This window comes from Thalassophryne amazonica, chromosome 5 (assembly GCF_902500255.1).
Source record: "Thalassophryne amazonica chromosome 5, fThaAma1.1, whole genome shotgun sequence".
NCBI lineage: Eukaryota > Metazoa > Chordata > Actinopteri > Batrachoidiformes > Batrachoididae > Thalassophryne > Thalassophryne amazonica.
In genome coordinates, this window is record NC_047107.1 from 89,490,943 (window position 1) to 89,503,671 (window position 12,729).

Below are 12,729 nucleotides of genomic sequence, written 5' to 3' on the forward strand. Positions count from 1 at the left end.
GGAGGAAAGGTTTACTTTATTCTCTGAAGTATAAGTTGTACCTGTCAAAAAAGCCTCTTGAAGAGGAAAGAAATACTATAAGTATAAGTCGCACTTGGAGTATAAGTAGTAAGGCCTCCCAAACTGGTAAAAAGCCACTACTTATACCCCAGAAAATACTGTATTTTTGTTGATTTGTCACTCACAGCAGACTGAAAAGACACTTGGTTCTTTGTGAAAGTCAGTATTTCTTATTGCCATACATTATAAGCTAGTTGTTAGCTGTTTATTGTAGTCATAGATACAAATTTCCACATACAGACTGTGTCCCCCCCCAACACTTCAACAATGAAAACAAATGAACATAAGCACATTTTTAAATTATGCCATGTAATGAAATTGAAGTGCGTTTGTGCCTCTTTAGATACCCGTTACTCCTCTGACAGTGCTGGTGACATCACCTGACATTTGTGGAGTTCAATGCATCAGTTAGCTGTGATTTCACACCTACTGTTGCAATAATTATTACAGGAGTAACAGTTATTACAATAGTGGTTCCAACATTGTGCTGAGATCTGGATGCAGAGCCAGAATCATACCAGTAAGAAACTAAAAATTAAACATCAATTATTTTAATTTATTTCTATATTAATACATTTATAACTGACTTCCTGTGTGATGGATCTGCCACTAGCTCAATTGATTTTCAGAACTACAGGAGTGTGAAAGCAGGAGCTCCCATTTTTCTTGCTTTTTATTTAGACTGCAAAAAGGCACACCACTGACTTCCTATGTCAGAAGTAGTCATATGATGTGGTGTGATCACATCTTCACAATCTGATTTAAAATAACACAAGATCACTGAGGAGCCAGCTGTTGAAAAGTTTCAGGGAAAAATCTTCAGCTGGAAAAGAAAGGAAGTGTAGAAGACCAAAGTAGGAAGTAGAAGAGATAATTCTGCCCAAAAGATAAAGTATGTGGTACTCAAAATGCCACAATAAGGAATAACACTACAGTAAAAAAGTAAGTCCCTTCGGCTGCTCCCTTGTTTGCACTTGGGGTCGCCACAGCAAATCCAAGGTACAGTAAATGTGGTGATATAAACAGGAACAAATGAATACGTAACGGTGAGCAACAGCTTCTGGCCATGAGGAAAAACAAACAAAAAACAACATGGAATTATACAGTATTGGGGGAGGGAATAGAAAAATAAAGTTCATACATAACTACTCAGGGTGTCATGGTACACAGAAGTCATGGTTCAGTTCACACCTCGGTTTAGACATCAGTTTGGCAAGAGTTCAGTATTTGAAAACTCTTTAAATCTTTCTTGAAAACACACCTTTACTCATGTGGACAAATTGTTTTGGTTCCTGAAATGGGTTTGTCAATATAAATAAATTCACTCACCATTTAAACTTAGATGATTTTTGTCTTCATGTAAAAAATATTTGTCACCAGATGAGCTATTTCATGCCAACTGATGTTACGCATAGGCCATAAATAATGTCTAAAAGGTTAAAAACACAATAATATTGGATGGACAGAGCATTAGCTCCCATGTTCAAAACTTGCATATAGTAGCTTTAATCTGTGAGCAGCAGAGAGCTGCTGTCAGTCACTTTAGGACTGTGAGACAAAGTGTTTATGTAAACTCTTTTTTCCATTAAAAGTTATGAACTGCATTACATCTCTTGTCATTCATGTTGGATGAATTTACTTTGCAGCGCATTGTTTTGTTTTTTGTTTGTTTTTATGTGGTGCAAGGATCCAGACCGGCTTCAGCACTGTCCATCTCATAAAAGAGGGTGGTGGCCAAGCGGTTAAGTGCGCTTGTTTCCAGTGCGGAAGGTTCCTAATCCCACCCCTGCTCATTCTCTGTGAAATATGGAGTTGCATCAGGAAGGGCATCTATCGCAAAACGTGTCAAATCAACATGCAGATCCACCTCTGATCTGCTATGGCGACCTCGAGTGAAAACAAGGGAGCAACAGAAGGGACTTACGTTTTACAACATCCCACAAAACCTCACTCTGTACAGATTTGAAATCACTACATGCAGCACTGCTATTCGGCAGCCATCTCATCCATGAAAATTTACACTAATTCAGATAAAAGTCAACTTTTGCCATAAGTTGGTGGCGCTGTCTGCCTAAAATGGCATGCAGCGGACTGCTCTCATGCAGGGACAGTGATTCAAAACAAATGCGGATTGGTACAATTTCACTTTTAGGTCTACATTTCGCAAGAAAATGGTAAATTAATCAATTCCATTTATGTTTCCAAAGTTTCTGGATGGAATAAAGCAGTCGTTTGCTTCAGTTGGCTGGCTCGCTGTTCCCTGTGACTGCCACACACAGAGAGCAGACTGACCCTGCCTCCTGCAGAAAGCAGGAGAGATGAGAGGGATACAGTCTATGGACATGATCAGCACAATTCGCTGAAATGTTGGTGGCTTATGGAAACAAATATAGATGTGTGCAGCAGTGGTGGGCACAGTTACGCTAATCTGCTAACTGCTAATTAGCGAACCTAACTTTTTCATTAACAGATTATCTTTTCAGCTAACTTAGAAAACCAACAGTGGACCAATTAGCTTCCGCTAACTTTCAGTCCGCTAACATTTTTTTGTTGGCAGAGTGAGTAAAGCTTAATGGTCAAAAACATTTGTAAACCCTAAAATCACATGTTAGTTCCTGTCTTGTGTGTTTTGCAACAGTCAGGCCGCTGTGAGGAGCTCAGCACTCCCCCAGCAGAAGCGGGCAGGGCAGCTTCCAGCTGTTGCAAAAACATGGCATTTACTTTTCACATACAACAACACAGACAGTGGCAGGAGACGTCAAACACAAGGTACTTTTAACTCATGCTTTCATTTATAAATAAAACTAATTCCAGATAGTTTATCAACATTAACGGCAACTCTGTCATTTTTACAAAGTGAGAATATCGCACATATCTTTTAAAGTAATGCACTAATTCTGAAGGTCTGAACATTAACCAATACATGCGCCAAAAGGCATTATGGGAAATTAATCTCCTCTCATCACCCCCCTCCCCCCGGTCAAAATGCATAGAACAATGCCATCTACTGGAAGGCACTTTTTTGGTTAGCTGTGCCCACCACTGGTGTGCAGACCATGAATTCTGCATACAGGTCTGTGCATCGTATTGTTGTGTGTGTACCGTACAGATTAATGCAAAGTGATGTATTGCGACAACCCTAATAACTACATCAATAAATACTTAAAAATTTTATTGTTCTTCACATTGATTACTGTTGCCTAATTTTGTCTGGCCAACTTGGCGATTTTGAAATTTGTATTGTGGGTTAAAAATAGAATTGGTAGAGGAAACAAAATTTGAAACAAAACCCAATAGTGCTTAAGCACAGTCTTTTAGTCTGATCTGCAAAGGTAAAATCTAACACATACTGTCAACTGTCTGTAAATTCTAATAATTATAATTATGAAGTTAGCAATAACCATTCTGCATGGAAATAATTTAAAATCTTGAGCAATTTAACTTCTACCATCAGAGAGAGAGAGAGAGAAACCGCATTAATTGTTCTTGTGCAAAGAGGAAGTTGTCCAGTTATATTGTCATTAGTATGCCTTCACATGTGAAGCAGTATTTGGTACTTTGTAGAGGTGCCACTTTCCAAAGAGAAGAGAAGCGCTACACAGGCCTATCAATAAGCTACATGAGATCATCAAATGGCTTTGTAGTACTTAAACATGAGTAGATGTGGTGGTTGGCTGCTGTGGTTTGTATTTTTATTTATGTTTTGGCTGCATTGCTTTTTATGAGACACTAGCCTAAGCAACCAGGACAGCTAAAGTATTGAATGAAATAGCAATCTAATATTTTGGGCAGTTTTTATGCATTTTGGAAGGTTTTGGTCAAACTATACAAACATACAGCAGGTAAAATAAGTATTGAATGTCACCATTTTTATCATTTTCTCATTTAAAATGTGCTAGTCAGAGGTGGGACGAAGTCACCATCACATCACTCTCAAGTCATCAATCTGCAAGTCCCAAGTCAAGTCTCAAGTCAGCTTGCAAACAATTGGTGGTCATTATAATTTGAGACTTGACTTGAGAGTTGATGATTCATGACTTGAGAATGACTTGACTTCATCCCACTTCTGGTGCTAGTGATATGAGATTTTCACCAGATGTTAGTAACAACCCAAGAAATCCACGTACACAAAGACATCAAACCACAGATGGTCCATAAATTAAAGTATGTGTAGTAATGTGAAATGACAGGGAAAAAGTATTGAACACATGAAGAATGGAAGGTGCAAGCAGGCACGGAAAGCCAAGACACCAGCTGAAATCCAAAGTAATCCTGCCCCTTGTCTGTGCAAATTAATATCAGCTCGTTCAGTCCCAAATGATGCTCTATAAAAAGGAAAAATGGTGACATGTTCAATATCAGCTGTATGTACCCTGAAAAGGTTTGGAACCTGGTTAAGACTGAAACTTACTCTGCATAATGTTAAACAAATATGTTGAGACCATAACATTCAGTGTGGGACATGTGATTGTTGCATTTTACATGAGAAAAGGATGTTTAACCAACTATTATTAGGGGTGTGTGCATATATTTGAGCCTGTATGCATAATTATGACCCTGAGTGGATTAGAGAAGATCCAAAATAAATTCAAATTTGTGTTTTTTAAAGTCATTATCAATATATGCTGTACAATCATCCCCCCTGGCAAAAGACCAGCTCAACGACATCATTAAAAGCCCAAAACGACTATGACATTTATGCCCATAATGAGTGTATATAAACTTCAGACTACAAATATCTTTATGTGTGCAAGTTGTCTTGCCTTGATGACAAATCATACTTTTAAAGTATACCAACTCTATCGGATAACAATTTTGCAACATAAATCGGCCTAAAGCAAAGCAGTCACTGCTGCTGTGGTTTTAACTTTGACTTTATGGATGGTATCATTAAAGCTCCAAGTCTCCAGAGCTGTGTCAACTGATCTGACTGCAAGCAACAGTATGACACCACTGGTGAGGACACACTGTTGAAATGAAACTACTCTAAAAATGGCATTGGAAGCAAGTAGGAAATGCTGCTATTTTAATTAACTAAAAATGTTACAGTGACGGTTTATGAAACAAGGTGAAACATCCCAGAAGCAAATGCCTTACTTTTTTGGTGACTCTCACTCCCAAAAAAAGTTCTGCATGAACACTTTAAGCACAGCCACTGACTATTTTAAAGCGAGCCTCTGACAGATCTGGAGCAGCATCCCTTGAGAAACTCTCATGGAACTAATGTATTCTGCTTCCATTACGTTTGCAAAATAATTTCAAGGTTATTCAAGCTGCAGTATACCTCCTAATAATCCACCATCAATCAGAAAATACAGGCAGTCCTTTTGTGTCGAAATGTTTGTTGTGAAAGTTTGAATTAGTGTATGCTGTGCACAATTCTTCATGTGAGCAGGTGGAGCAGTTACTGCCACTGTCAACCATTCATCTTATTCTCATTTTCAGTGATTTCAAAGCAGCTACTAACCCCGCTGTGAGAAAAGTGATGTGGTTCCTGCATATCACAGCATTAATCCTGGTGAATGATTTAGAATATTAACATTTTTAGGGAAATTACAGAGACGTCCACCTATTACAACTGAGCACAGGCTGGAAAGACGTGGAGAAAGTACAAGAGTTGACAAGCAAAGGGAACAAAAGGAGAGCGACTGTGCATAAATAGCATGCTCACCATATACTGGACAGTAGAGCTGGACTTGCGTTTCTGTCCTCAGGCGATGGATGATGAAAAATGATAGATGAATGGATTTATTGATGAATGGACACATTGGTAGGTGAACAGTTGAAGTGACAAAAGGATGATGAATAAGGGGGAGAAAGATAGAATAACCAATGACAACAAGTGAGTTCTGGTACAAAGAAGAGTAGAAAACATGTACACTGTAAACCAAAACTTGTAATCTTTGATGGCACCAAAGTGCAACATCAGCTTTGTCCAGAGCGCAAGCAATGTGCATAATTGGGAGAAAAATAAGAAAAAGAAATTTCCGCACAGAAATAAGACTTCTATTTAGAAAGAAGGGAGGCGCAAGCAGAAGAAAAGTCATGATTTATGTGGAAGTCATCAAGAAAAGGAGATAACGGGGCAGTGCAGGAGTTGCTGAGGACAGAGGAGGCCACTGTTCTTCTGTTAACATATTAAGAATAGTTAGGACGTGAAGGAGTAAGGTGAAGCCTGAAAAGTCTAGCAAAGAAAAGTTTTTTTTTTTTAACTCAATAATTAAATCATTACTGCAATGTTTCACATCTGCCAGGCATTTTTTAAAAGAATTTTAACAAAATTAGGCAGGTGCATAAATTTGGGCACTCCAACAGAAAAAAATACATCAGTATTTAGTAGCTCCTCCTCTGGTCTTCCATTTCCTCACTATGTTCCTCACAGTGGAAACTGACAGCTGAAATCTCAGATAGCTTTTTGTATCCTTCCCTTAAACCATAGGTGTCAAACTGATTCCAGAAAGGGCCAAGAGGGTGCAGGTTTTCTCTGCAGCCACTGACTCCACCAGGTGATTTCACTGACAAACTGATTCCATCTGTTCAAAGTGATGTTAATCAGTGGAGTCAGCTGGTGGAGTCAGTAAGCTGCAAAGAAAACCTGCACCCTCTTGGTGCAGGTTTGAAATTGGAGTTGTACAAACATTACATTTTTTTATACTGTTTGTTGTCTATCTAGTTTCAATCCAGTAATTAGGTTTTTATTCATATGACAAATGTTTGTTGCTTTCTTTCATAAACTACTATAATTAAATAGATAAATTATCCAGATATTTTTTAAAGGAATGGAAATTTCAAATTTTGGTCCTTCATTCAAAATTTTATTACAGAGATTACAGCATGCCATAGGTATTAAAGGCACTGCGCTGCTGTGGTTTGATTCATATTTATCTAATAGATTACAATTTGTTCATGTAAATGGGGAATCTTCTTCACAGACTAAGGTTAATTATGGAGTTCCACAAGGTTCTGTGCTAGGACCAATTTTATTCACTTTATACATGCTTCCCTTAGGCAGTATTATTAGACGGCATTGCTTAAATTTTCATTGTTACAAAGATGATACCCAGCTTTATCTATCCATGAAGCCAGAGGACACACATCAATTAGCTAAATTGCAGGATTGTCTTACAGACATAAAGACATGGATGACCTCTAATTTCCTGCTTTTAAACTCAGATAAAACTGAAGTTATTGTACTTGGCCCCACAAATCTTAGAAACATGGTGTCTAACCAGATCCTTACTCTGGATGGCATTACCCTGATCTCTAGTAATACTGTGAGAAATCTTGGAGTCATTTTTGATGAGGATATGTCATTCAATGCGCATATTAAACAAATATGTAGGACTGCTTTTTTGCATTTACGCAATATCTCTAAAATTAGAAAGGTCTTGTCTCAGAGTGATGCTGAAAAACTAATTCATGCATTTATTTCCTCTAGGCTGGACTATTGTAATTTATTATTATCAGGTTGTCCTAAAAGTTCCCTGAAAAGCCTTCAGTTAATTCAAAATGCTGCAGCTAGAGTACTAACGGGGACTAGAAGGAGAGAGCATATCTCACCCATATTGGCCTCTCTTCATTGGCTTCCTGTTAATTCTAGAATAGAATTTAAAATTCTTCTTCTTACTTATAAGGTTTTGAATAATCAAGTCCCATCTTATCTTAGGGACCTCATAGTACGATATCACCCCAATAGAGCGCTTCGCTCTCAGACTGCAGGCTTACTTGTAGTTCCTAGGGTTTGTAAGAGTAGAATGGGAGGCAGAGCCTTCAGCTTTCAGGCTCCTCTCCTGTGGAACCAGCTCCCAATTCAGATCAGGGGGACAGACACCCTCTCTACTTTTAAGATTAGGCTTAAAACTTTCCTTTTTGCTAAAGCTTATAGTTAGGGCTGGATCAGGTGACCCTGAACCATCCCTTAGTTATGCTGCTATAGACTTAGACTGCTGGGGGGTTCCCATGATGCACTGAGTGTTTCTTTCTCTTTTTGCTCTGTATGCACCACTCTGCATTTAATCATTAGTGATTGATCTCTGCTCCCCTCCACAGCATGTCTTTTTCCTGGTTCTCTCCCTCAGCCCCAACCAGTCCCAGCAGAAGACTGCCCCTCCCTGAGCCTGGTTCTGCTGGAGGTTTCTTCCTGTTAAAAGGGAGTTTTTCCTTCCCACTGTCGCCAAGTGCTTGCTCACAGAGGGTCGTTTTGACCGTTGGGGTTTTTACGTAATTATTGTATGGCCTTGCCTTACAATATAAAGCGCCTTGAGGCAACTGTTTGTTGTGATTTGGCGCTATATAAATAAAATTGAATTATAAATAAATTGAATTGGCATTCTCACAACCCAAAATCAATATCCAGAAAACAGTCAGTCCCATAGGTTTTTGGATAATGACAATTTTTGTAAATTTGCCTCTGTACACCACCACAATGGAGTTGAGATTTAATAATCAGGATGTGCTTGTAGTGTCAACTTCAGCTTTAACTTTGTATACACAATCCTTCCAGCAGTACCATACTGCTTGTATTTCTTAATGACTGATCCAAGACATATTCAGTGTCTTTAAAATGTAGAAGTAAGATGGTGGTGCGGTTCCCTGCTTCCTTGCACCATGTTGTGTTATACAGTTTATTTTTTCTTTTTCTCCTGCCACAAACATGCCACAGCAACCCCATCTGTAGCCACCAAGACCTGATAAACATTGGATTTCAGGCAAAAAATGGAAATTACTACTGCCTTTTCACGGACCCACAACATTCCAGCGGACATAGAGAGACTGCCGGGCACCCCATGGTTTGTTATCGGGCCTAGCAGGTGCCCGAGAGGAAGCAGAAACGCAGATGCCGGGCGGGCTGGCTAGCCCAGCAATCAGATTGCCTACAACTGCCTTGTCCGTGAGTGCTGTCTGATTGCTAGCAAATCCTGGCTGCGCCAGCATATCCCTGACACCACAGTGAAACTAGCTGGCTGCATTATTCACCGCTAGGACTGGACCGAAGCCTCCTGTAAGAGCATGGGAGGGGAACTCTGTGTTTACGTGTTTGAGGACTGGTGCACGGACAGCAGAGTAATAGACACCCACAGCTCACCGGAGCTAGAGGCCATGTTTGTCCAGTGCCGACCCTTCTACCTGCCATGGGAGCCAACGGTAGCCATTGTGACTGCTGTTTACATACCTCCCGATGCTAACATTAGCACAGCACTCAGCCTGCTTCAGATCATAGCATCTAAATAACAGAGGGCTGATCCAGATGGCCTGCACATCATTACTAGGGACTTTAATAAAGCGTGCCTCAAGACTGTTCTCCCCGAATTCCACCAGCATGCCAAGTGTGCAAGGAGGGGAGAAAACACACTTGATCATATTTATTCTAATATAAAGTATACCTACAGAGCGACCCCCCCCCCCCCCACACACACACACACACACACACACACCTCAGACAATCAGACCGCCTTTCTCTACTCCTCTTCCCAGCTTACACACCCCTTAAGAGGCAAACAAAACCAGCCACCCAGACCATCAGAGCCTGGCCTGAAAATGCACTGGCCCAGCTGCAGGACTGCTTTGCTTGCACAGAGTGGAGCATTTTTGACCTGAACACACACACCAAGTCTGTTCTCTTCTACATCAGGCGCTGTGCAGAAAATGTCACAGAAAACAGGCGCACCTGGGTCTTTCCAAACAGGAAGCTCTGGATGATAAAGGAAGTCCAGACCCTGATCAGAGTTCATAACTCAGTCTTCAGGAGAGGAGACAGAGCTGTCTGTAGCACTGCCAGAACTGACCTGAGGAGGGGTATCAAACAGGCTAAGGACTCCTACAAAAAGGAAATAGTATTTGTAACTGGATTAAAAGCATTCTGACCAGCTGCCCACAGTCTGTGAGACTCGGCCCCCACCACTCCTCCACACTAACACTCAGCACTGGTTCCCCTCAAGGCTGCGTTCTGAGCCCTCTACTGTATGCCCTGTACACCTACAACTGCTCTCCAACCCATCCAACCAACCACATCATAAAATATGTAGATGATACCACAGTGGTTGGACTTATCTGTGATGGGGACAAGACAACATACAGGGCCGAGGTGGAGAAACTGTCTCTCTGGTGCTCAGAGAAAAACCTGACCCTGAACATTCATAAGACAAAAGAATTCATCATGGACTTAAGGTGGAACAAACAGGACCATCCCCCTCCTCATAAATGGAGAACAGGGGGAAACTGTTTCTGGGCACCCACTTCTCTGCAAACTACTCATGGATCTCTGATTAAGAAGGCTCAGCAGTGGCAACACTTCCTGCATGTCCTCAGGAAGAACAATCTGGGTACGAAGATGCTGCTGGCCTTTTATCACTTCTCGGTGGAGAGACAACTGACATACTGTCTGGGTGTGCGGTACGCAGGCTCCACAGCTGAAGACAGGAAGGCAGTACAGAGGGTCATAAACATTGCCCAAAAGATCATCAACTGCCCTCTGCCTAGCCTGGAAACCACTGCCACATCCTGCTGCTTGAGGAGAACCAAAACCATCACAGGAGACCCCACAGACCCTGCCCACCCCGTGTTTGACCTGTTGTCCTGCGGGAGACGCTACAGGTCAACAAAGTACCATAGAACACAATGCGCATACTCTCCCTTCGCGTTGATGAGGACGCAGAACACAATGTGCTGTAAAAAAAAAAAAAAAAAAAAAAAAAAAAAGCATGCAAAATTGGACTAAAAAAACCTGCGAAACTGCGAGGCCGCGAAAGGTGAACCGCGTTATAGCAAGGGACCACTGTGTGTGTGTGTGTGTGTGTGTGTGTGTGTGTGTGTGTATATATATATATATATATATTTTTTTTTTTTTTTTTTTCAGTGTACAATACATATTTTATATTTAAACAATTTTTGTGGTGAATAAAATGTCTTGTTTTTTCTTTTTTTGTGGTGTACAGTAGTAGCTCTGCAGGAGCGCCCCCAATTTCATTGTATCTATTTCCTGACTTGTTTTAACCGCCCCCCCACCCCCCCCCCAAAAAACAAAAAATGGAGCAAATGTGTATAAAAATCTAATTCCAAAATGTTAGTGATTTTTTTTTTTTTTGTTATTTTGTTTGTTTGTTTGTTTCTTGTTTCTTATTAAAAATATAACGCAATGCTAAAATACCCTTGGCCTTATGAGCATTGTGTTCTTTATAATTTCCAGTTGTTTAAACAATTAATTAATAAGATCCTATTGTCTTACGTACAATTTGTACATGTTCAATAAACCCCCTCTATCAATCAAAAACAATATTTCCATTTTAAGAGCGGAAGTCGTGCAAATCAAGGAATATTTGTAGATCACCCTCTCTGCATTTGTAGGTGTTAATGAGACAAATTGAACTCCACAGGAACTTATCTTTGAGTTAGCGGAGGTTAGCATGCATCTCGCTAGTGTTTACATAATATATGACAAATACGATCATTTGAACACAAGTGAAAGCGTTTTGCAACTAGCTACTAGCCTCTGATGTCACCATGTTAACATCTGTGAAATGTCTTGTAAATAGGTTCAGAGGTGTTATTCGGTTCCATAAACAGCGTTTTCAGTTTTAGAAGTGTCTATTTTTTGCTTGCTTTTACATAGTATTTGAGAAACATACATAAACACACAAACAAAGCAATTTTGGACCAGGCACTGATGTCACGGCGCAGGTCTAGTCTGATTGGCTGAACAGATTGAAATAGAATGTGACATTTTTTAACCTCTTAAAATACCTCTTAAAATAGGTCAAGGTTAGCCATCTTTGAACTTCTCCAAGGTCTGTGTTCCAAGAATATTCCCTGTCAAGTGTGGGAGTAATAGGAGTGGACTTCTGCTGAGCACAGACGGACGGATGGACCGACAGATGGATGGACAGCCGGACGGATGGACGCAAAGCCTTCGCAACACCTGATGGCCATATTTGATGGTCTCAGGTAAAAATGAAAGTCTACCAAACAAGCACACCTTGATCATTTCATTTCACCTCCATTTAAAAAGAAAAACAAAAAAGATACCATATGTTTTTAGGAGACTTGAGTAATTTTATAATTTTTTCCCACGTTCGCTTTGTCATTAATTACAGGAATTTAGTTTGTTTGAGATATGTTTCACAAACCCTGTCTATCCCACTATTGAATAAAAAAATGTTTTTGTCATATCCAACTACGTGATTAGTTCATTTGCTACAAAGTATGATACTGGGTGAAGATCATCTGTGTGTGGTGAGTCCTGAACATTCGCCAGGGCTTGCAGGTTTCAAAAAAAAAAAAAAAAAAGGACTCCTGCTGAACACAATAAGTGTCATCAATGTAACAAGACTGAATGAAATGCTGAATGGAGTGGGCTTTATAGGCAGCAGCTGACTGACAGGGAGCCTGACGGCAGCGTGGAACTAGTGCCAGGGAGAGACCGTTTGCCCCTACTGAGCAGGTGCTAAAGCAGGAAAACAGGTGATGTTACACATAAACAAAATGGATAGAGACTGAAAAGCAGGAGTGGGTGTAGTAGGGGGTAAGGGGGCAAGAGATGTGAAAAGGAAAGACGAGTAGGAGACGCAAGATAGGGACGACAGGAAACGTATAAGACATCTTAGGAAACGGTTTGTGTGTGGGGAGCCTGTTGCTAGGTGATGACTTTGCTGCAGTATAAGTAAGCATCTATTT

At 40.3% G+C, this 12,729-nt stretch overlaps 1 protein-coding gene across 22 annotated transcripts in view; it reads right to left on the reverse strand.

Annotated features, from left to right (window-relative positions):
• Positions 1 to 12,729, reverse strand: part of camk2b1 (calcium/calmodulin-dependent protein kinase (CaM kinase) II beta 1) — a 210,596-nt gene that overhangs the window by 66,154 nt on the left and 131,713 nt on the right. For 10 of the 22 annotated variants that reach the window (XM_034170826.1, XM_034170845.1, XM_034170829.1 and 7 more), the window contains one exon: positions 5,732 to 5,764. The exons of the other annotated variants lie outside the window; for them this stretch is intronic. In XM_034170826.1, the coding sequence (XP_034026717.1) occupies positions 5,732 to 5,764 (33 nt within the window). The remainder of the gene's footprint in view (positions 1 to 5,731; positions 5,765 to 12,729) is intronic. 22 annotated transcript variants of the gene reach the window in all.